General features: G+C 35.8%; 2 protein-coding genes across 2 annotated transcripts; one reads left to right on the forward strand and one right to left on the reverse strand.

Moving 5' to 3' along the window:
* The first annotated feature begins 844 nt into the window (after positions 1-844).
* LOC144568494 (cotton fiber protein) lies at positions 845-1,666 on the forward strand. The gene has a single exon (XM_078318855.1). It carries the CDS (start codon positions 915-917, stop codon positions 1,446-1,448), a length of 534 nt encoding a protein of 177 aa, XP_078174981.1. The 5' UTR covers positions 845-914; the 3' UTR covers positions 1,449-1,666.
* A 2,432-nt stretch (positions 1,667-4,098) lies between these two features.
* On the reverse strand, positions 4,099-7,579 carry TRM22 (DnaA initiator-associating protein). Its single transcript, XM_078318226.1, has 4 exons — positions 7,216-7,579; positions 5,473-6,621; positions 4,898-5,030; positions 4,099-4,808 (listed from the first exon to the last, which is right to left on the reverse strand). Exons 1-4 carry the CDS (start codon positions 7,429-7,431, stop codon positions 4,213-4,215), a joined length of 2,094 nt encoding a protein of 697 aa, XP_078174352.1. The 5' UTR covers positions 7,432-7,579; the 3' UTR covers positions 4,099-4,212.
* Positions 7,580-24,940: the final 17,361 nt, after the last annotated feature.

Raw genomic sequence — 24,940 nt, forward strand, 5'->3', positions numbered from 1 at the left:
CATATCAAATTAAAAACGCACAGTTCAAATTTCATTCAACAAGATGGGATATATTTCACTAAATCTGTACTTAATATTAAGACCCATCATATTACAAGTACACGTTACATGACCAAGGAGCACCTTGGATTCTCAGTTTCTCACTGACAACTAGTCGGTGAGCCATTTAGTCTCCTTGGACCCAATCGTACGAGCGAGGCAACGGCTACTTGATTCAAGAATTTGAATATGCAAATCGATTGGTTGTATAACATTTACATTACATTACATCCCGACAAACTCACCGACCAATGACCATAGAAAGCCCACAACTTTCCAGCGCAGACCCCATCTCACTCTCTCAGCCCCTCCCCGCTCTTGCTCGCTCCCCACTATACCGCACAAATTACACCTCCCTGGACCAGGTCTTGTGCACCAATTCACAAAGCACTCAGTTCTATCTAGAATTATTTATTGTTTTGGATACACTAGCTGCAGTTTTTTTATAAATATTTTACAATGAGTTGTATGAATTTTAAAATCAATTTGATTATGATTTTTATTTAAATAAACTTTGACAAGTGGTGTTAGAAATATAAGAAGATAAGATTTAATTAAAAATATATATATATTATTATCAACAAGTAGTTCATTAAATACCGAAATATCTCACGGACAAATTTTACTAGAAACTAAATAATAACAAATAGTAAAATTTAGAATGCTAATTTATATACATGCATGATGTATAAATCCCACTATTTCCTTCGTTCGTCGGTTTACAAACACCCATCCTAGTCAACATTTCTTTACAGTCTATTGCCTCTCTTTAAAACCCAAATTTACTCCCTTGAACCCCTCAAACTAACCAACCCTCCTTTTTCTCATTTTCAAATTGAGAAAGAGAGGGAAGGGAGAAGCAAGAGCAACTAGCAATGCCGATGCTAAGAAGAAAGAATCCAATTTACAAACTAAGGAAGGCATTAGCAGTGCTCATATCCAGAAAACTTACCCTTGAACAAAAATTGTTATTGTTCAAGAGAAACAAGAAATACAAGCTCTATAGACACTACAACTATGCTTACATTGGTGAGTATCAATTTTCTCCTTCAAGCACACCTCTGATCTCACATCACCACCACCACCACCACAGTGGTTTTTCGAAGAAAAGGAGAAGTCGAATCCTTCATCTTTTGTGTGGTGGGTCCGGCATGGGGTCGATGATTGAAACCAACCTTGATTTCGGGGAGTTTGAGCCCTCAGCAGTGGGGCTGCTGATGAACAAAGAGACTGAGGATAGCAGGGTGGTTGAAGAATTGGAGATGAACGGAGAGGATAATGTTGCAGAAAATGGAGAGGAAGAGGATGATGACTTGTCAGTTGATGGGCGGGCCCAGAGGTTCATAGAGAGGTTCTATGAAGAGATTAGACTGGAGAGGCAGCAATCTTTTCTTCAGAGAAGCTGTTAATCGATCAGTGTGTGCTATATATGTAATATTGTGGTTTGATTTTCGTATTGAGATTTTGCTTTCTTTATTGTGTTTAGATGATATTACTATTATTTTTGTGTGCATATGATGCAAGGAGATTTCAGTTTTTGATCATTTGAGGCTCCTTTCCTGTTGTATGGTTGCATTATTTTTCTTCTGTTATAAATCTTATTGTTTTGAGTCAAATTTTATCGACACCCAAATGTGTTCTCTCAATCTGTGCTTGTATGGGTATGTTCTTGGTACTATATAGAATATAGTCAATCTGTACAGTAATGTTAAAAAAAATTCTTCTATTTCTTTTGAAGTTTAAACTCAATATGTTTTGACAATATATGCATTTATCCATGCATATATCAATTAAGCATCATAAACTCTAGAATGAACAATTGTCCAATTTTCTTACTGTATCTCTTGAAGTAACTCAAATTTGAGTTTGGAACCTGAAACATCTGATCAGAATACGATCCAATTCGGATCAATTTGAAAATTTACGGGAGTGCTTTAAAATTCTTGTCAACGATCTGAATTCAAACTCAATTTTGACTTAGGAAATCTGAACTCGACTATATTAGTACCATCGAACAAATTAATCCAGAGTTTTACCAGCATATATGCATACAGCTAGTCCAGGTTATATGTTACAAATACTTGCGCGCAATGTTATCAGAACCGGACCGGACATTGACCTGATAAAGTTTCGGGTCAATAGTTCACTGGTCCGATCGGTGGATCAACCGGTTCAACCGTTATTTTTAAAACCGTTTAATAACCCAGTTTATAACCGGTTGTATTAAATGTATTAAATGTGGTTTCTATGCGATATGCGGAAGGTCACCGCATATTGCATATGTGGACTTATATATGCGGATTTTAAAATGAGAATTTATATATATAGAGTGTGACTAATATGCATTCGGTAACACTTCGGCCGAGGTGCTACCGATTTATTTTCTAATTTTTAAAGTCCAAATGATCGATCCAAACTGTTAGATGTCATCTCCATATTAAAATGTACTTGGAGACCAAATTTTACATTTTTTGGAATTTTTTTACTATTTATTAAGCCACTTTGAAAATCGCTAATCTAACGGTAGCTTCTAATTTTTACTGTTTGGTAAGCCACCATTGGATCAGCGATTTTCAAAGTGGCTTAATAAATAGTAAAAAAATTCCAAAAAATGTAAAATTTGGTCTCGAAGCACATTTTAATATGGAGATGACATCTAATGGTTTGGATCGATCATTTGGACTTTAAAAATCAGAAAATGAATCGGTAGCACTTCGGCCGAAGTGCTACCGAATGCATATTAGTCACACTCTATATATATATATAAACAAGTATGCGTATGCGGTATGCGGTAATATAGGTAATATGTGGTAATATGCAGTATTATACAGCAAGTATGCGGTAATATGCGGCTGAATATGTAGTAATAATATGCAGCCGAATATGTGATAGTAATATACGATCAAATATGCGGTTGCATATCCGTTAATGTATATATTGACCGTATATAGATTTCTATGTGGATTAGAACCGAATATGCATTTGCAGCCACATAGACTACATGTTATTACACTGGTTGTATTGCATGTTGGTCTTTTTAGTGGATCGAAAAGAAAAAACTTCCAGTCCAGTTTTTTCTTTTATTTTTCATTTAAACCTCTAGACCAGTCCAGTTCAGATAACACTGCTTGCACGTACAATGTGTAAGAAAAACTGATGTATGGGCTCCACAACCTTCTAAGTGTTGGAAGAGGAATCAGGGCACGTCCGATGTTACAATTTTTAAAAGGAGCAATACTCTAGGTACACCATATTTTAACAAGGATAACTAGGAAACTTTGCCTCTTCTTTTAAAGCTAGTTCCCAATTTTAAGTTACAAAAATAATCACTAATAAATATGGATTATAATAAAATTACATTATGTATCATCTGATCAAATGCTTATGAATTATTAAATAAAATTTGATGTATCTGAGTAATCTTCTAAAAAGGAAAAAAAAAAAAAAAGGAAAAACTAAACTACATCATACCTCTCAAATTATAAAAGCAACAAAAGTTTTTATAAAATAGAAAAATATTATTTTGTGATATTTTATTCAAAGTACAAGAATTTGATTCCATTTTTACAGAAGGAAATTTTATTTCGAAGCAATATTTTTTCTAACAAAATTCTGTCTTCATGCTGTGTATGATTTGATTCCAATTTTTTTTTTGGGAATTATGTTTTTTCTTTTTAGATTAAAGGAGGATTCAAAACAAATTTGTGCACAAAATTTTTTTTACGAGAAAAAGGGATATAGTGTATGAGATCTGCCGACAAAAAATGGAAAAAATGTATTTAAAATTGTACACATAAATTTTGTTGTCCCGAGAAATCTTTATTGCCATTCTATTATAAAATTGCATTAAAATTTCGATTGGAAAATTCATAATGCACCTGAAAATATTAGCCAAATCAATTCAGGAGAGATGGGGCCGAAAGCGGTACAGCTACTGTATGCAGCAACACTTTTTGCTAACCCCCCCAAATCATCCAATACATAATAACCATTATAATTAATTAATTATAGAGATGAAAAATGTAACTGATCAAACAATATATCATTAGCATTAGGAATTTTCTTCTTCAAAATAAACAAGCTAACACTGAGTAGACAATAATTCATATGCTATCTTTGTTTTACAAATTTTACAAAACTTCGCAAAGAGGTGAGATAAGATCAATCCAAGAATTAGCATAGATCAAATACAAATTCGTCAACAAGAGTGTGAATTATGGCGCTTTCAATTTCAACTCCAATTTCAAACCCTTCAAAGCGACATTTGGACCATTTTTCGATCGAATTTCCCATATCGCTATCAGCCAGAATGGAAAGTGTCTTTCCTCCCATTTCACTCCACCTTTGCATCTCTTTCAGAATTTCTTTCAACAATTGATCTCTCTTTACAGTTTGATAAATTATCAGCCAGCCTTTGTACCCAGATTTACAAAAACAACTATACTTCCGATCGAAGAACTCTATAATGCAATCAAATAGAAAATTTGTTAGTCTGACACCTTCTTGCTCTCCATTTAAACTTCCCCCAAATGCCTCCAGAATGTTTTTCAACAAGTCAAGAAGAAAACTATGAACAGAGAAATTCTCTTCTTCAATACGATTCTCACCAAATAATAGCTCAATATTTGAAAAAACCCCACTTGTGTAACCAATTCTACTGGCTAAAGTGTGAAGATTTGAATTTGAAGTTGTTTCACTTGACATGTCAAGGGAGTCAAAATCTGTTTGCTTCTGTATGGTGTCTGTTGAACCAAACAGCATCTTGCCTTCTAAATTGCAAAAAGAAAATAAAATGAATATAATACCAATAATAAATTTAATTATATGGCTAATCAGTTTACTGAGTTTTTTGTGTTACCTGTTTCGTTTACCGGGCTTCCTAGAGAGCAACTATCAATAGAAAATGAAGTTTCTAGAATGGAAATTGGGCTTGGCTGATCACCATTCATGGTTGCCAGATAGGTTGATAATAGACCGTTACCTTTCTCTCCCTGAAACAACACACACACACACACACACACACAAAACACTTAAGCTTCTCAGAGTTATTTTAGAGTCCCGGCTAGTGAAGTAAAAACGTGACATGACTAACTCGCCATGATTTGGTCACGTCAAGTGATTAAAATTTAATTTCACGTGACGTGACTGATCATGTTTAATTTTTTTTTTCCGAGTTAGTTCCTTGAAAATAACCACGAGAGATACTAAAACAGAAGGAACTATTACAAAATAAATTATAATAAAGAATTATGTTGGAAAAATTGGTCACATAATATGTGACGTGATGTGACCAAAATGATGAAAGACAGTTACGTCACATGATGTGCCATGATAGAACTGCTAACGATATGATTAATTTCCTTCACTAGTCCCGGCATCATTATAATCTTTTACTTTTGAATGTGTCTATCAATATGGAAAAAATAAACAAACCTGAGAAACATCACAACATGGCATGCTGCCACTACGCAGACAGAGACCAGATTCTTCACTGAACTCCGATACAAGATCCTCAAGTATTGAGACAATCAAATTACTAGAATAGTCTTTCATTTGTAGTCTCTCTTTCCCCAAAGAAATCGTTTGATTATCACCTCCATTTACTGAACTTCTCTTTGATACCGGTTTAACTCGTGAACTCGAAACAGAGGAAGAAGCTCTATTGTTCTCTTTCTTTACCGATATCCTTTTAGGAGAAACTCCATTCCTAGAGCTATTATAGAATGGTATCGGTTCTTTTTTCTTGCTCATATCACTTGAAGTTCTTCGCTTACGGTTTGTAGTGTTCACTGTATTACTGATTGTACCAGACTTGGAAACGTGGTTCACATTCTTCTTGGGTTCAAGATAACCGGATCGAATAGGCTTATCGGCCACTCTTTTATTCAACTTTGCACCAGAAATCCTCATTTTTGGTACCGCTTTGTTAGTATTGACGGGACAGAGAGCTTCACTATTTCTCTGTACTTGATAATTTACTGCGATGTTGCGACCATAAATCATTGAATTCTTCCCTTTCTGCTCTACATGAACACATTTTTTGCCACGTACAATATAATTCAATGCATCTTCCCTTGTATCCCTCGTGTCCTCTAAAATATTAGTTTTAGCGGGCACATTGACCTTTGGTGGCTCCATTTCATTCTTTGAAAATGTACCAACGTCGGTTCCAAGCAAAGAACCAACCGCTACATTTTCTTCTATATTTCTAACAGAAGAATTCAAGGGGCTTAGTGATAATTTAGGCCTTAATCCTGGTTCCAAGATTTTAGACGCTGCCTGAATCAGCCGAGCCCGGGGGCTTCTCGCCGATGAACAAGTACTATTATGGTGATACTTTCTTAAATGGGTCGGGTCAGAGTTAATGATACGGTCACCCGACCCATTGCTGGTTTTTTGCATTTTCAGAGGCAGTGCTTCTGAGCAGAATTTGCTAGGTTTACCTGTAGTGGGTTGGAATAGTGTGGTTTGGGGTATACCGGGTTTGGAAACCGGCATTGACTCCAGACCCATTAAACGTGCCACAAGCCCAGGGGCCTGCATTCGGGTAGTAGACTCCACTTGTGACTCCTTTGAGCTAGTCTGACATCAATACAAATAAAACATGCGTCGAGTGTTGGTCACATTGTAAAATCTAAAATGTTAATGTGAAGAATTAACCAGGGATCATCATACTATTTGGTAATATTAGCCTCACAAGTATATGGTGTACATAAAGCCACTAACCTTAAAAAAATATATATGTTGTGCATATACAAGCCATTACTAGGTGCATAGGTCTAAAATCTCAATGGTATCCAACAGTTAATGCCTGAGAAATACTAATCTAATTTGTACAAAACATTCGAGGAATAATCTCATAAGAATGATCGAAATATCACACTTTTCCCAAAAAAAGGAAATCACATAAGCTCCTCTGGAAAATATCAAGCATATCCCTGTGCTCCCATTTTCTTCAAAACACCAAAATCATACTCCTTTACTTGCTCACTTGAACATCAATGCACGAAATTTTTTTCAAAAGGGACTAAATTGAAACTCTTTTATGCTTTGTATGTTTATTTCCTATACGTTACGTAAGTCTACACAACATTTTAACATTTTACAGAGGTGTAAAATAAAACTTAATAGAAACGGACAAAATAAGGCGAATCAGGTAAAGGACAAAATGAATACCAGCTGGGGAGGAGGAGGAGAGTGGGGATCCGGACAACGGGAGGATTGCTTGGGACAGCGCTTGAGAAGAGGAGGCAAGAGACTACGCTTAGCAACACGCTTCTTCTTCTTCCTCGCCAGTCTCCGATTCCAATCCAATAGATGAAAGAACAACACTCCTACACAGCCCGCCACCGGTCTATGTGGCCCCTGCCTCTCCACTATCGCCAAACTCATCTCCGTTTCTCACCTTCTCCGAGTAATTTGGTATAGAGTTTGACTCTGTTTTTGAGGAATTGAAGTGGAAAACGGGGGTTCGATTTGGTTTAGAGAGAAGGAAATAGTCAATAGATTAGTGGCTCGAGTGTAGTGCAGAGTAGGCGGGAAGTAACGGCGAGTGTATATTGTAATTTCGTAAATAGTGTGATCTGAGCTCGGCGCGAAAGGCGAGAGAGAGAGAGGAGAAAAGGTGGCGGAAAGATGGAGGGTTTTTTTCTTGGGTGCGTGGGGGAGAGAAAAGAGAAAAGAAACCTGGAAGTGAGCGACAGTGTCCGGTCTGAAGACAGCATTCCCCTACAATTTCGTTTCGTCTCATATAATTTGCTGTGGCTTTCATGTCGTACAACCACTACTGTAACGACTTTTCCTCAAATAATATCTCAAAACTTTTATATTTAGTTATTTACCATCTTATAAAAAAAAACTCATTAATCCTTTTTTTTTCAGAATTCTTTCAAATAGCAACCCGATCAAAAGATGACCAATTTGTTTTTTCTTAGTATGATTTTAAATTTTCTTATGAGCCTCATTACGTTTTTATATATATTCAGAACTTCAAATAACATCAAGTCAATTGATCAATTATGTTCAATAAATAACTAGTGGGTTCCACTACTACACTACTATAAATGTTTTATCAGTTGACTAAAGGGGATGTTATTGTTTATTAGTTGACCGGACATAATTGATCAGATGGGTTCCGTTAATTTTAAATATTCACGTTTATTGAATACACTAGACCCGACTAGTAAATAGACTGGATCGTGAAAATAAAACATAAGAGGTATGGTTAAAAAAAAAAGATCGCAGTTTCAAATAGCGACTCAATAACAGTTTCAAACTGCGACCCACCAGTTATGAGTTGCCGTTTCAAACAATGATCATGATATTTCCGGAATTCTAAAAAAAAAGAGTTAACCAGTTTTTTTTTAAATGGTAAAAATAAAAAAATTCATAATAATATCCGTTTATGTTCGAATTTCCGAAGAAAATATTAAAGAAGGTTCTCAAGTATAAAGATACATTGCTGGCAGGGGCGGAGCTAGACCTTTAGACTATGAGAATCAAACATGAATAGAAGTTAATTATATAAATTTTTATACTGTGAATGAGGATCAATTTTATAGTATTTGTAGTATTTTGTTCTAATCTATATAGAAAAATACATGTTAATATAAATTTTAAAAAGAAAATAAGAATTAATTAACCTCCATATCTCATAAATAGCTCATATTTTATAAAGAGGAGGGTTCAAATGAAAACCTAAAAGTCAAAATAAAATCGTTGGATATGATCTACATCATTTTATCTATACATGTGTAAAAAATTATGACATTTCAATTTTATTTTAGTTGTTATCAAGAGCTTATAAAAAACGTACTAATGTGGATAATTTTAGACGTTGATTTTTCAACTTATTGATTCACATTAAAAACAAAAATGAAATGTGATAATTTTTTATGAGCACATAGAGAAAATAACATAGATCACATTTAACAGTTTTATTTTGACTTTTAAGTTTTAAAATCTTAATTATTAAAATTTTTAAAAATAGAAGTACAGTGGAGACACAAAAAATAGAGGCATTTGAGCGCTCTCTTTTGTAAATAGCTCCCCCTGCAATCAGAGTATATTGTCGACCCATCATATTATTAGGCACATTAATAAAGACAAAAGGGAATGGAACTTGGACCGATTTTTTTAAAAATACCCATTTAATAAATAAAATTAATAAAAATAACCAGAATATCAAGAAATTTCTAAAAATACCCCCCCCGCGGATAATATCCGCGCCCCGGAATATTAATTCCCCCCCGCGGATATTATCCGCGCCCCGGATTAAAAAATCCCCCCCGCGGATAATATCCGCGCTCCGGGCCGTTTAATATTTTTTTTTTTTTTGCTGCAATTTTTTCTTATAAATTCTCTCCTTAGAGAGAGAGAGAGAAGGAGAAGGAGAAAGATTTCAGAAAGAGAAAGAGAGGAGAAGAAGAGTGAGAGAAGGAAAAGGCATCGTAACTCAGGTATGCACTGTTCACGTATTTACTATTTATGTGTATTTTCTTTTCATGCACTGTTTTTATAATGTACGTATACGTATTTACTGTTCACGCACTGTTTATGCACTATTCACACCTGTTTGTTCACTGTTCATATGTACTGTTCAAACACTGTAGAATTACTGTTCATGTGTACTGTGCAAACACTGTAGAATTACTGTTCCCAAATACTGTTCATATGCCCTGTTCATATGTACTGTAGAGTTACTGTTCATATGCACTGTTCAATCACTGTTTAAATACTGTTCATATATACCGTTCCTAAATACTGTTGACAATTGAAATTAGTAAACTGACCAAATATTTGACATTTACGAATGTAGTTCATTGGCAATGTCTATTGGAATTTCATTACATTTTGGAGGGAAATTCATAAATGATCAGTATGGTGTACGTTACTCCAAACCTCCAGTAAATACGTATTGGGTTGAAGAAAATTTCTCATTCGAGGAGTTGCATTCGCTTATTTATGAAGCGAGCGGCTACAATAGGAATCACTGGAAATTAGAAATACAGGCCCGTATGCTCCAAGCAGGAAAGTATCTCAGAATCACATTGCGAGATGAAGGAGCATTTAGAGGCCTGCTTAGGAAGGTTGTGAGGTCCGGTGATCCTCTGTTGGAAGTTTTTGCATGCCGAATTAACAGAGAGTCAGGAGCTAGATGTTCATCCCAAAATTTGGCTGTAGAAAATTATCAACCAAATTATGAACCACACACTCCTCTATTCGTACCCGAACCAATGCCAGTACTAGAACCAGAACCAGAAATATACAGTAATTCACCCCAATCTCCACCTTTTATCCAACCCCAACCACAATGTCCACCTTTTATCCCACCTATATCCGTAGGTTCTCCATCCTTACCTGGACCTGAACCAAATCCTCACCCCAGACCGCCACCAGTACATGAAGATCCAAACGAGTCAGAATTTGAATTTATGAACGAGGTACCGGATGAGAATCTGCAAACTGGGGATGAATGGGGGGAAGGAGACTTGGATGATGAGGTAGATGAGGAAGATGAAGAAGATGAAGAAGATGAAGAAGAATACACACAGCCAACTGTGAGGCAAAATAGAGATATGCCGTTAAGTGGCCGTTCTGAGACTCACCCGTTCCTAAACTTCAATGACACATCTGCTTTTCAAGAAGCAGATGTTTCTTACTACGGTCATCGGATTGAATACAAGAGTGAGCTCGCAGCAGGCCAATTCTTCGCCAACAAAAAGCAACTGACGAAAAAGATCAGAGAGTACCATGTTGACAAGAACCAAGAGATATATACGAAGAGAAGTGACACATCCAAGCTAGAAATTAGATGCCGCACTTCGGGTTGTCGTTTTAAACTGAAGGCAAGAGCAACAAAAATTGGAGATACATGGAAGATAACTGAGCAAGACACGGCTCACACATGCACATCTGAGTACACCAGGATCGACCATGCACAATTGACGGCATCAATTATCGCAGATATCATCGGGCCTAACATTAAGGAAAACCCCACTATGAGCATCCGGAGTGTGGCACACTGCGTGAAAGTTAGGTTTGGCAGTATAACCCCGAAGTACAACAAACTTTGGAGAGGTCGCGAGCTTGCAGTAGCCCGGCAATTTGGGAGTTGGGAGGAGTCGTACAACTTTATGAAACTATTACTTCTCGGGATATGTGACAAGAATCCTGGCTCGAGGCACCTATTTCGGACCAAGCCGAGCTTCGATAAAGATACAGGACTGGTCAAGCAAGGTGTTGTGGAATTCGTGGCCGTGGCATGGGCTTACGGACCATGCATCACCGCATTTGGTTACCTAAGGCCGGTGATCAGTATAGATGCAGCCTTCCTTTCTGGGCGGTATGAGGGAAGACTTTTGATGGCTTGCGGCTATGATGCCGAGAACCAATTGCTACCCCTAGCATTTGCAATTGTGCAAAAGGAGAATGAAGATAATTGGGGATGGTTCTTACATTGGCTTAGGATTAATGTGATTGGTGTTAATAGATTCGTATGTGTTATATCAGACCAACACAAGGGGATAAAAGCTGCATTGAAACCTGAATACGGATGGGACAGTGATAATTTTGTGCACAGGTATTGTATCCAACACGTTGCTGATAACCTTGTCCAGGCCTGTGGGAAGGACGCATGGTACGGAACTAGGTTCAAACTAGGAGCCAGGAAGAAGAAGCCAAGAAGGCTGAAGGAGATGTTCGAAGATTTCGCCATGGTATGTCTAATATTGTCTAATTTATGTCATTTTCGATTATTTAAGATGCATTTTGTGTAATTTGACTTTGTTCTATTGCAGCAAAATCCGAGGTGTAATGCTTTTTTAAGGAGAGTGGGCAAAGTACGTCCTAATGATGTCATGGAGCAATCAAATTTTGATAAAATTTTCCAAACCTGTGATGGAGGATACCGATTTGGTATCATGACAACAAACGGCTCCGAGTCCCTTAACGCTGTCTTCAAGGAGAGCCGTATGTTGCCCGTGGCTGCACTTGTGGAGGAGACATTCTACAAGTGCAATAGTTGGTTTGTGCAGCGGCGGCAGGCAGCGATGGAACAAAGGGATGCAGGAAAGCCTTTTTCCGAACGGGTACATGTTAAGCTCGCCAAACGGTGGGTGAAAGCTATAGAAATGGATGTCATCGCATACTCGCACGGCGAAGGTAAGTACGAAGTCACGGGCCCAAATGAATATGTTCCGGTAGTCCAAATGCAGGATGGAACTATGTCCATGCTTCATAGAAGGTTCCAGTATATCGTGACATTCGGGCCGGAGAGAGCAGTTGAATGTACATGCAGAGGTATCCAATTAACTGGAATTCCGTGCGCTCATGTGTTAGTTGTCTGTCGCCAAAAAAACTGGTCACCCGACTTATTTGTTGACCACCGGTATAGGGTGGACTACCTTTTGAGTACTTGGAATGCTGTATTTGTTCCTTATGGCAATCCTGAAAATTGGCCTGCGACCACTACTCCTAAAATTGAGCCAAACAAAGATTGGATACGGCGTGGTAGGAGAAAACACATCCGTCATGTAATGACCATGGATGAAATGCAAGGTAGGCGACAGGGGCACCGTCCTCGCCGTTCCACTACTGATAGGCAGAGTCGAGGTATGTAACATTCAACCTTGAAAAATGGTTACATTTCATTCCAATATTGAACAGGTTATTAAGTAACATATGTGGGATGCAGATGCTCATAACGCAGCAAATGCAGCAGAAAACGAACGAGTCATGGCAGAGTCAAGCGGATTGCGAGGGGCGCGGCGAAGCACATCCAGAAGCCGTACAGCTGACCGTGAAAATGCAACTATGATGTTTAGGGAGGCAATGGGAGAAAGACTGTCAGGAGGAGAGGCGGTTGGGATGCAAGGGCCTTCAGGTACTACCCAGCGAAGAAGGAGCACATCTCAAGCTGGAAGAAGGAGCACATCTCAAGCAGGACATCGTCAAGAAGATGCAGTTCAACCAGCTAGAAGGAGCACATCTGGCGCAGGACCATCTGGGACAGCATACCAGCAAGAAGAAACAGTGCAACCAGCCAGAAGGAGCACATCATCATGGGGATCTGGACGATTACTAGGATTCCAATTTCTTCGAAGTCGTAGAAATTAACATCAGTGCTCTTTCATAGTAATGCACTATTTGAAAGTATTGTGAACAATTTTTATTTTGAGGTTTGTATTAACTTTATTTGTATATGTATGAACGTTTTTTTTCTAATTATTATTTTGTAAATTGTAGACGAGAAGGATGGACAACAATACTAGAGGAAAGAGCGAGGAAAACAAAAACCCCACATGTTGCTTTTGCGGAAAGACTAGAAGTGACTGTCCGAGACAACTGCATATATATGAATTTTTTAACCGGAATGACATATCTGATGATGATTTTGTAGAAAACCACTACGGTTATGGATCAAAGAAAGAAGAAACTAATGTAGCGACGCCGCCTAAGGCTAAGACCAAGACTAAGACTCGTGTACCTTCAAAGATGAAGGAAAAAATTTTCTAAACTACAAGGAATAGTACATTTCTCACTTCGTTATGCATGTAGTTCGATTTGTATTTGAAGTTCAATTTAAATTAGTTGTAACTGTTAAGTTAGAAGTTTGTATGAACTTAATTTGTACTTGTCGTATTATTGTATTTGGAGAATATGTTTTATTGTGTGAACTCAATTTGTACTTGTCGTATTATTGTATTTGGAGAATATGTTTGTATGAACTCAATTTGTACTTGTCGTATTATTGTATGAACTTAATTTTATTGTGTACTTGTCGTATTAATTTGATGTGTATTTGGAGAATATGTTTTAAAGTAAATACCAAAATAGTAAATCTAAACTGCAAATCGTAATAAAACATAACGAAACATAATAACACATAAGAAAAACATAATAACTCCAAACATACTAAAACATAATAAAACTAATCTAAACTAAAACAATAACTGCAAATAAGATCTATCTCAAATATACTCTGAAGGGCTAAACCGGTGAGGTGGTTGACCTCTATTTTCCCTACTGAAATTCCTTTGACGCCAGTCTTGCCACTGTAGTTCTGCACCTTGCGCTCTACGAGCTGGTGTAACCATCTCCTCGGGCTCGGCCTGTGCGCTCATCGTGAGTGCTACACTCCATGGATCTCTGGGCTCGGCCGTGTAGGTAGCTGGCGGTGGCGGTGGGGTCTGGAATAGGGACTCTACAAACTGAGATGCACAGTCAGTCTGAGTCCCGCTCCCAGAAGCCTCCCAGTCATGAGGCATCGGTGGATACGGCTGACCCGGAGAGGCGGCTGTATCCCACTGATCAGCTGGAGGTAAATCTGAAAGGCTGAAAGTGAACCTCTCATCATCCTGCTCAGGCTGGATCTCCGGAGACTCGTGCTGCTCAGGTGGTGGCGGCATGTATGCAGGACCCTACAAGGATACCAATAACATAGTAAATTTTTACTGAATCTTTACCTAAAATAAAGAAATAAATAAAATAAAGTATCATATACCGGGGGAAGAACTGGACGTCCATGCTCGTCACGGTAGGCGTGCCAACCGGTCATAGTAAGTACGAAATGATGATAGTCCCACCCTGGCTGCTCTGTCGGGGTCGGTGGCATCTCACTGGTTTGAACAGGTGGCGCATCAGGCTCATCCGATTTTATCTTGCGCCAATCAATATTCTCTCCAGCGTCTCGTAGCATAGTGACCAGCTTTGCCTCGTGGCCGTTGTCCTCAATACAAGGGGCAACCAAGTTCAACATCGCATGCCCGACTGCTCTGTAGCCTACTTTTCCAAGACAGACGATTGAACGCGCGGCACCTTTAAGCGCTACCAGCAGCTAAAAAAAAACAAGGCTAGATTTAGTAAAAATTAAGCAAAATAGTTCATATTTCTCAAAATTATGCATTACCTGACGAGCACCTTTCCGGCCAGTGGGGGTATAACCATCATCTGAGAATATCTTCCCGCGAAGAAAATTGCCGTAATCTCCCTCTAGATAAACCGAGGCCATGCAGACACGTACGTACCAAGCCTCGTATCTCAGTAGAGGATCTCCCTGGAACTGCACCCCATCCTCCGGCATGTGCCACAAGTTGGCAATCATATTTCTGGCCATTCCGTAGTGTATTTCGTAAAACATACTCCAATCTCTGCCGGGGTGATTGCCGTGCGTCATCCTGTAATTAATATGTTAGTTGCAAAGTCAGTAACCAATGTTCACTACTAAATAATAGAATAACATAACTTACCCGTGTAGCCTCCTGATCTCAGATCTCGGGACGTCTGGATCTGTGGGGATGAGTGGAGGATATCCAAACTGACGGAGCACCCGGTCCGGATAGTGGAACTCCACTATCCAGAAGCACACCAGTGGACCCCTGTATAGCCACACCGCCGAATCATCTGCTACAGTATGCGGCAGCCTCCCCTCACTGTATAGCTCCTGGTACGGAGTCCAGGTCACCTGCGTGTCACCCAGGCTCTGAATCTGTCCTCGGACCAGCCTGATACCTACTGGTTTTCCGTGAGGCTGGTTCTTGTACAGGTGATGTCCATAAAATTTCTTGCCAAATGCATGACAGTCTTCATTCGTGGGAACTCCCCATTCTGGCGATTCATTCAGCACAGGTACCCCCACCGGTATCCGTGACCATGCCCAGTGCTGCAGTAAAATTACTGGCCCGTACATAACCTTCTGTTTCTTCTGTAATTTGAAGAATATTAGCCATCGCATAGATGTTCAAAAATTTAAAATAAGATAAGAAGAACTTACTGACCTGACAACTTTGGTACAAGTTGAAGTAAAGATGTGCCAGGACTGCCCCACCCCAGTTGTACTTTTTATCCGGCTCAAGGTCCCGCACCAGCTCCAGATACATCAGCGGGACAGTATCACCGCTCGAATCAGGGAACATAATACAACCAAATAGGTCCATCAGGAAGGCCCGTGTATATCTGTAATATTAAAATTAGAAGGTAACTCATTTTTCGACATTAATTATAGTACAATTTAAATTTATTTCCTGATAGTTTTTTGAGTACCTCTGAATCTCGAGCTCCGTGGCATGCCGATCCAGACCTCCCGCAAACAGAGCTCGCAGCTTCGTCTTCTTGATAGCGTATCTCGACTTCCCATTATAATCCCGTATATCTCCTTCAGCTCCCAACAGCTCTGCGAGTCTGACATTGATCATGTCATCATCCTGCTCAAGGGGGTCAGATATGCCACCAACAGGCTCACCCTGGATGGGCAGCCCCCATAGGACACTAACGTCCTGGAGAGTCACTGTCATCTCTCCGAACGGTAGGTGGAACGTCTGAGTCTCAGGGCGCCATCGCTCTACTAGTCCTGCAATGAGGGACCCATTAATGGCCTTAGTCTCCGTCTCCATAATATCGACCAAATGATGCAATCCCAAATTCTGCAGATACTGGTCCATCAACGGGTGGTACTGTATACTAGGATGCCGACTCCTGGCATCTACAGTGTCCTCACTCTGTGTTGAAAGAAGTAAATAACATAAAAAACTGAAAATACGACAACTCCACAAAATTTAAACTTAAAAAAGTAATCAAGTACCTCAATAGACGCCAGTGAAACTCGGTGCTCTGCGTGAGTCATCCATAACAGAGGACTGAAATGTTCCGTGCTGTTATCGGGAATTGGCTCAAGATCAGGGTCCGGTGGTGGTACTCTCCTAGGCCGTCCCCGTCCCCTAGCCGCCATCCTACGTTAAAAAAAAATTAGACATGCTACAATTGGGTACAATTCACTAATTGCGGTAAAAATTTGTTAAATTAGACTAATATGCAAAAAATTGGATTATTCGGGTAAAATAAACTCAAATGAATTTTCTATATGAAAGTGAAAGCTACATTAATTCATTATTTATAATAAAATAATTAAATCTAGTATAATTACATAACTAATAGAAATGCTTTATCACTGAAATATGTGTTGCCATTTAATATGGGTCATTTTATTCCTAACTATTATTAAATAAAATGTTAAAGAGTTATTGTATTTGTTATTGTATTTTAATTTATTAGTTAACTATTACAATGGTTTATATATATACAGTCACACGGTTAGGATATAAAAATTTGTAACTATATAATAAATTAGAAGTCATTTTAATTAATCTTACACTTAATAAGATCACAACAAATTCTCTTAAAAATAATTACTCAACAACATAATTTTAGTATTTTACCGTAACATGTAAGAAATAAAGAAATTCAACTAATTAATCACAATTCTCACAATTCATGAAATTGGACCAATGCAAACAATTCAACTAATTAATCACAATACATATATTACATTATATTATATATACAATTCAACTAATGCAAACAATTCAACTAATTTTAAAAATACCCAAAACGTAAAAAAAAAATCATGGTCCTAATTTAAAAAAAGATCTAATATTGTTGTACAAGAATATTTACTAAAACTTTACCAAGACAAGGAAAAAAGATACTCTGTAAAAGGTAAGAAAGTATCATTTTTTTTCCTTTTGCTCATTAGCAAAAACCAACCTTTTGTCCTATTGAAATTACTCTATGCAAACAATAACTACAATTTTGGTAGTGTACTAGTGTTTAACTAACAAAGGAGATTCATAACAGAAATGGACAAATACAACATTGTAATTCTTCACAAACAAACAAATAATGCTGCAGAGCAATAGATACGAATCTTATAATTACACAAGTTTAAAAATTCTCTAATATAAGAAGCTATTAAAAAAAAAAATTACATACTCATGTTCCCTAAAATACAAACAAATTATGGTTTTACATTATGCACATAACTCCAAATTTAATCTCCAAGTCTCCAACCATTGCATTCTTTTAAAAATTCTTACATACATCTATTTCTTATTCTAACATACTCCAAATTTATGCTGGATTCACTTTTCAAATATACATAATTGATTTTTTTTCCTAGTTAAAAAAAACTCTGTATTGGACAAAAATTGAATATTTGAATAATTACTTTTCCAACTTCCTTTGATATTTATAGCAAGTGCTCTAAATTTTTGGTCTACATAATAAGTGATCTAAAATTGTAAATTGTACAAGGTACATCATTAATTATAGCATTAGTCCTTAATTTTATTTGATTGTTTATTTCAAAACAACTAAAAACTAAATTTATTAAAACCTACATATGTTTAATAAATGATTAAATAATATATAATATGTCACATGAACACATCATAAACATCAAGAAACTTATCATGACACTAAAAAATAATTTCGGATTCTATGCTTCTTTTCTCCGAAAACAATTTTCAAATAAAGTCACTTGCATTTCAAAAGACTCCAAAAACATCAATAATATAATATGCTTCTTCTCTCCAAAAAAAATTATATTAATCATAATCAATTATTAGTATTCATATACTTAATATAGTTTACTTGTAATATTACGTCTTTTAAAAAAATAAAAATAAAAAACATACCTCCTAACAAATTTTTCATAAATTTACCGAACACCTACATTCTAAAATTTCTCATAAATTAAACCTTGGTCATTTAAATTCCTACAAACTATACAAAAATGCAATACCTCCTACATCTAATTCTACAATATTTTCAACCTCAAACCACTAATTTTTTTATTGCAATCAAAATTCAAACTAAACTAACTAATTAAGAGGAAAATCAAACTAAACTAATTGAAAGAGGAAACTAACAAATTAACAATCGAAAATCGAGACTCTGATCAGCCACCTCTGCTGGTTCACCGGCCACCACTGCCACCTTGCAATGTAGAGAGGAAGGGAAGAATCGACCGGGCCGGACCAACAATGGAGTAGGGCGGAGCAAGAAGAGAGCAACGGGTAGGTTTTGGCGGAGGAAGGGAGTGCTGGCGGGTGGGATTCGGCGGAGCAAGGGGCCAACGCGCGGACAGAGGTCAGGTCAGGGTTTGGAGAAGAAAGAGTGCTTCAAGATCTGTGTTTCGGATCTGAAAATAAAGGGGTCGGCCCGCGGATAATATCCGCGCTTGGAAGCAAAAATTCGGAGCCGCGGGTTTGCTTCAAGATTCGTGTGCCGCGGGGGGTAATTTACAGTCCGGGGCGCGGATAATATCCGCGGGGGGAATTAATATTCCGGGGCGCGGATATTATCCGCGGGGGGGGTATTTTTAGAAATTTCTTGATATTCTGGTTATTTTTATTAATTTTATTTATTATTTGGGTATTTTTAAAAAAATCGGAACTTGGAACTCTACTTTTCAAATGTACAGTCAACGGTCTGATCTCAAAAGTGATTAATTTTAATAAAAAAAAGTTTACATCAACTTATTCCACTTCCGATCTTTACGGTAGCTTACTAATGTGCATGTTGCAGAAGTCGTATCCGTAGCCAAGAAAATCTGAAATTGAAGTCTCCAAAATTTAGAAATCTCATCAACTTTAAATTTTTTATTAAGCCACATCATTAATAAATTAAAAAGAAAAAATAATTTGAGCTAATTATTTAGTCATTATAGAGCCATAGAATTTATAATAAATTATAAACAAGAAACTCTCTCATATTTCTAAAACTAAATTAAAAATTGTCACATCTGATTAAAAACTCTAATAATACTAGACATATAGATTAAAAACTGCCACATAAGATTACAAGTCACACAGTTCAAAAAAATATTTTTGGATAATTGTTTTCAAATAATTATCATTTTTTCTTCTTGATTTTGATAAAACGACTATAACAACAATAATATATATCGGAATCATCTCTGTTCCATTTATGACAACATGTACGATTTTTTTTATCATAACATGGTATTGTTAATAAATAATAACTAAATTTATTTGGCAACCAGCTTAATGATTCTTAATTTAAAATTTTACATAATCTAAGAACTATTTAATCATCAATATGAAATTAAATAATTAATTTCTCCAACTGTTTAATTAATTATCAATTACTTTTAAATTGCATAAATTTGATACACAAAATATCTACAACATTAAAAATATCAATTAATTTATTAATCTTCTTCTGGGAACTTCTTGGTTGATCACCACGTATAATTTTTTTTCTACTAGAACATTTCTTTTAGCAAGATCACGGGACAGATATTAGTATGGACCCCCAATAATTTAGGTATTCTCGATATAAGACACGAATCCAAGACCCTAAACCCTAAGGGCTTTCATTCAAAAAAAAAAAAAAAGAAATCCACTGCACACCTACGGGTTTTTCCTTATAAAAAAAGAAAAAAAAATGCACTGCAATACGACAAATGAAGTTGGTCCCTTGTGTTTTGAGTTGAGTTGAGTTGAGATTGTCTGTGTCAAGCAAAATCCTCATCATGTCATCGCAACTCGCGAGCACGAAATAATATTTGTAATATACCTGCCACACTGTCATGACACATTAAGTCAGACTCAAGAAATCCGAAATGCATTATATTATTTTTGGAGGAGAAACCCGTAGGAGAGCGTGGAGGTAAATAGTGGATCAACATGCGCTGCTTTTCTACTGAGAAAAGCAGAAGTTTGCTATTTTTTTGTCTCTTTCTCATCAAAGAAGAGTAGACAGAGAGAGAGATGAAGAGAAGAGCATGCAATAGTAGAGATTTTGAAGAATACAGAATCTCATTCCGTAAGTAGTAGAGTGACAGACTATAAGTGGGAAAATGACAAATATTCAGTCATCCAGAGGACAGTTGTCAGAGAGAGAGAGAGTTTCCATTTCCTATTTGTTTATCTGCCAGGTGCACATGTGAGAGAATTTTTTTTGATAAACCATCATTAAAAAAATTATTTTTATTAATCTAGTATGATTGTTTTTTTTTTCAAAAATCAGAAGGATCGGAGGAGCTCTCCGGTCTCACTTTTTTTCTTTCCTCAAGACCGGAGGAGCCCTCCGATCTCTCTATTTTTATTTCAAAATTTAATAGAAGCCACAGAAGATCCCACTAATATCCCAACAAAATTTATTCTTTAAGACCGGAGCCTTGGTCCGGTCCCAATTTTTTTTTTTTTTTTTTTTGTACTTTTTTCACTTTTTTTCACTTTTTTCCACTTTTTTCTATGCGGCTATCTGTGTAGCATCTCTTATTTTATGTATATATAATATATGTGTAGTGTATGTTTAATATATGTATAATGAGTAGGGTTCTAATAACTCATCTTTTTCATACCTCATATTTTATATCTTCGCTTTCAAAGTTCAAATTGTCGATCCGAACCGTTCAACATAATAGTTATGCTAAAATATGCTTGTAGATAAAATTTTATATTTTTTAAAAAAAATTTTTACTATTTTTTATGATGAGTACAAAATTCAACAGTCTGAATATAGCGATGTTGATATATACACACATATATACATATATACTTATATACTTATATACATATATTATATTATATTATATTATATATACATATATAGAGTTAGGCTGGGGTGCTATGGATAGCATAGTGGCCTCTATGCTACGGCTCAATATTCAAGTTTCAAAATCTAAACGGTCGATCCGAACCGTTCATCTTATTCTCCATATTAATATCTGCTTGGAGACCAAATTTTATAATTTTCTGAATTTTTTTACTATTTATTAAGCCACTTTGAAAATAGCTAATCCAACGGTTTTACTGTTTTGTGCAGCCACCGTTGGATCAACAATTTTGTAAAATACTTAATAAATAGTAAAAAAATTCAGAAAAATGTAAAATTTGGTCTCCAAGCAGATATTAATATGGAGAATAAGATGAACGGTTCGGATCGACCGTTTGGATTTTTAAAACTCGAATATTGAGCCGTAGTATAGAGACCACTATGCTATCCATAGCACCCCAGCCTAACTCTACATATATATACATATACATATATTATATATACATATATTATACATACACATATACATATATTATATATACATAAAAAATAGAGATGCTACACAGATCGCTGCACGGGAAAAAGTGGAAAAAGTAAAAAACTATATATATATATTGAGACCGGATGGCTCCTCCGGTCTTGAGGAAAGGAAAAAAGTTAGACCGGAGGGCTCCTCCGATCTTTGTGGTTTTTGAAAAAAAAAAAAAAACAATCATGCTGGATTAGTAAAAATAATTTTTTTAATTATGGTTTATCAAAAAAATTCCATGTGAGAGGAGGGTCCAGTGTCTCGTCAACTTCATGCTACCTATGGTCTATAACTATAAGTTGAAATTTTTTAGTTAACACTAATAATTTAAAATTAAACGAACATCACTTAAATTTCAGATTTCAAATCTTATCTCTCATAACAGTCTGAGAAGAAATTTTTTTAAAAACCATAAATAAAAAAAAAAATTACCAAACCAACTTGATTGTCTTGATTTTTACAAAACAATAAGAACTGAGATATCATTTCGGCCTGATATTTTATTTTTCAGAATCGAAATGGCATCTCGATCTGAAGTGTTTTCACAAGTTTTTACATTATTTTTTTTTTATCATAATATGTAAAAATGGCTCGAAACAAAATGGTATCTCGGTCTCAAAAAAAAAAATTTCAGACCAAAATAGCATTTCGGTTTTTATGGTTTTTATAAAAACCAAAGCAATCAAGTTAGTTTGATAAATTTTTGTTTTTTTATTTATGGTTTCTAAAACAAATTCCTCTGAGAACGCATATCAAAAAATTTAGTGAGTAAGCTAGAGATGCACATCAAACCAATTTTTTTTTAATTTTTTTATTGGTGTGTAACTGTGTATCTGCAGAAAGCGCACCGAATATTTTTTTTAGTTATGTTTTGTTTGAAATTTTTGGACTAAATGTTGTATGTTCTGTTCTATTTATTTTTTGTAGTATTTAAAATTATATGTACACATAAAACTTGACGATGAAATTGTAGAAAATAAAACACACTTGTTTAACAAAAAAAATCATGTACTAAATTTGAACAAAAAATTACTACAACAATTTATACGCACAATATAAACAATATTTTGTACCAAGTAAGTTGGTGTACAAATTTCTACAAATTATCATTGTTCTAAATAGAGCGCTATAGCAATACCAAGGCGTTTTTGAACCTTCAATGCTAAGCTATTGAATAAAAGTGCGCTATTTTAACTACGACCGCTGAAGTGGTAATAGTGGTCCGCTATTTGCGCTACATTCTATGCTACATATGTTTTATTTAAAGGCCCAAACTGAAAATTTATTTCAAGGATTAATGTTTTTTAAGATCTAGATTGTTTTTGTTTTTAAATAGAAAAAGATAGATAGTTTATGTCATGATATTTATATTTTTTTTAATAGAAAATGATATATAGTTTATGTCATGATGCTTAGGTTATTTTGAATAGAAAAAATAGATAATTTGTTATCTTATTAGGGATATTTCGAATAGCAATTTAGACTTTAATATGAATATTATAATTTCTTAATTAATTTTGCATTACTTATTGGCATATTGTTGTATGAGACTTTAGATAATGTCGAAAATTAGTAGAAATATAAATATAATTAAAAAAAAACTATGTAGGATAGCTTTTGCTATAGCTACACTATTCGCTATAGCTTTTTTTTTAGCCTTTCCGCGATGACGCGATAATCAGTATTTAGAACCTTGCAAATTATACACACAATCTGATCAATGTTTTATACTACAAATTATAAGTAGAAAAAGAACAAAACTAAAAAAAAAAATTGGTGCACTTGTTGAGGATACTCACCAAAAAATAAAAAACCAAAAAAATAAATAATTTGGTGTGCTTCCTGGAAGTATGTAGGTGGTAAAATTTGAAATTTGAAGATATGGGTGGTGGTAGTTTAATTTTGATTTATTGGAATAGTAATTAGAAAAATTTTGAGACTGCTATGGGTTTTTTTTATTTGAAAGTGATATGAAATTCAAACAATAGAAAACAAAGAAATATTAATATATGACTATTTTTTTATTTTTTTTTCATAAAATCACCACTTCTCCTTTTGCAGTTCGAGTACATCAGTGCTCCAACATCTTTTATGTATTCTAAAATACAAATTCTCCAACATCTTTTATGAATTCTAAAATACAAATTTACAAAACATCAGGTAACTTCACTAGTTTTTGAGGCCTCACAAGAAAGAACATATACTGGTCCGTAAAGGCCCATTAAACTTCCCCAAACAGTATCCAACAAAATCAAAAGTTACAACTCACAACCTCAAACAGAAAAGAGACAAAATAAACGGTCTAAAAGTTAACGCGCGGCCCACTAACGACCCAATTTGAAAATCAATGACCAACCCAACTATAAATATCAAATTTCATATGCATGTGTTCCTACTAAAATGACAATTGTCTCATGCCTTAAGGATTAATTTGTTGTGTTGTAATGAGGTAAAGACTTTAACAAAGCAGTTTTGACTTCATATAACGCACATATTATATGATCAAAACAACTCTGCATATAGTTCGTGGGTTGCATGAAGCCAAAACTGCTCTGTTAAAATCTGTATACGTAATGTGTCAGGTATATGATAATTATGAGTTTGCCAAACGGGTTCATGAGAATTTATGCAATTAAAGAGCGGTAAGGGCCATCTCAATGAGCAATTTGTTGCACCATACACGAGTTCAGATCCTGTAAAGTAAATCAAATTCGAGTTTTAATCCGGACCGTTTGTTCCTATCGGCACGAATATTAATGTGGCCCCCCGTGAATTTTCAAATTAGCTCAGATTGATCAAGATATTGATCGGACGGTCTGGTATTTTAAACTTAAAATTTGATTTACCTTGGGGATCCCGACCCCACCACACACACACTGATACTGGTACTGTAATCAACCTGTTCTGAGCTGAGTCAATACAACCATTCCATAGTACCATACACACACTGATACTGGTACTGTAATCAACCTGTTCTGAGCGGAGTCAGTACAACAATTCCAAAGTATATGT

This window comes from Carex rostrata, chromosome 17 (genome assembly GCF_964058835.1).
Source record: "Carex rostrata chromosome 17, lpCarRost1.2, whole genome shotgun sequence".
NCBI classification, from domain to species: Eukaryota; Viridiplantae; Streptophyta; class Magnoliopsida; order Poales; family Cyperaceae; genus Carex; species Carex rostrata.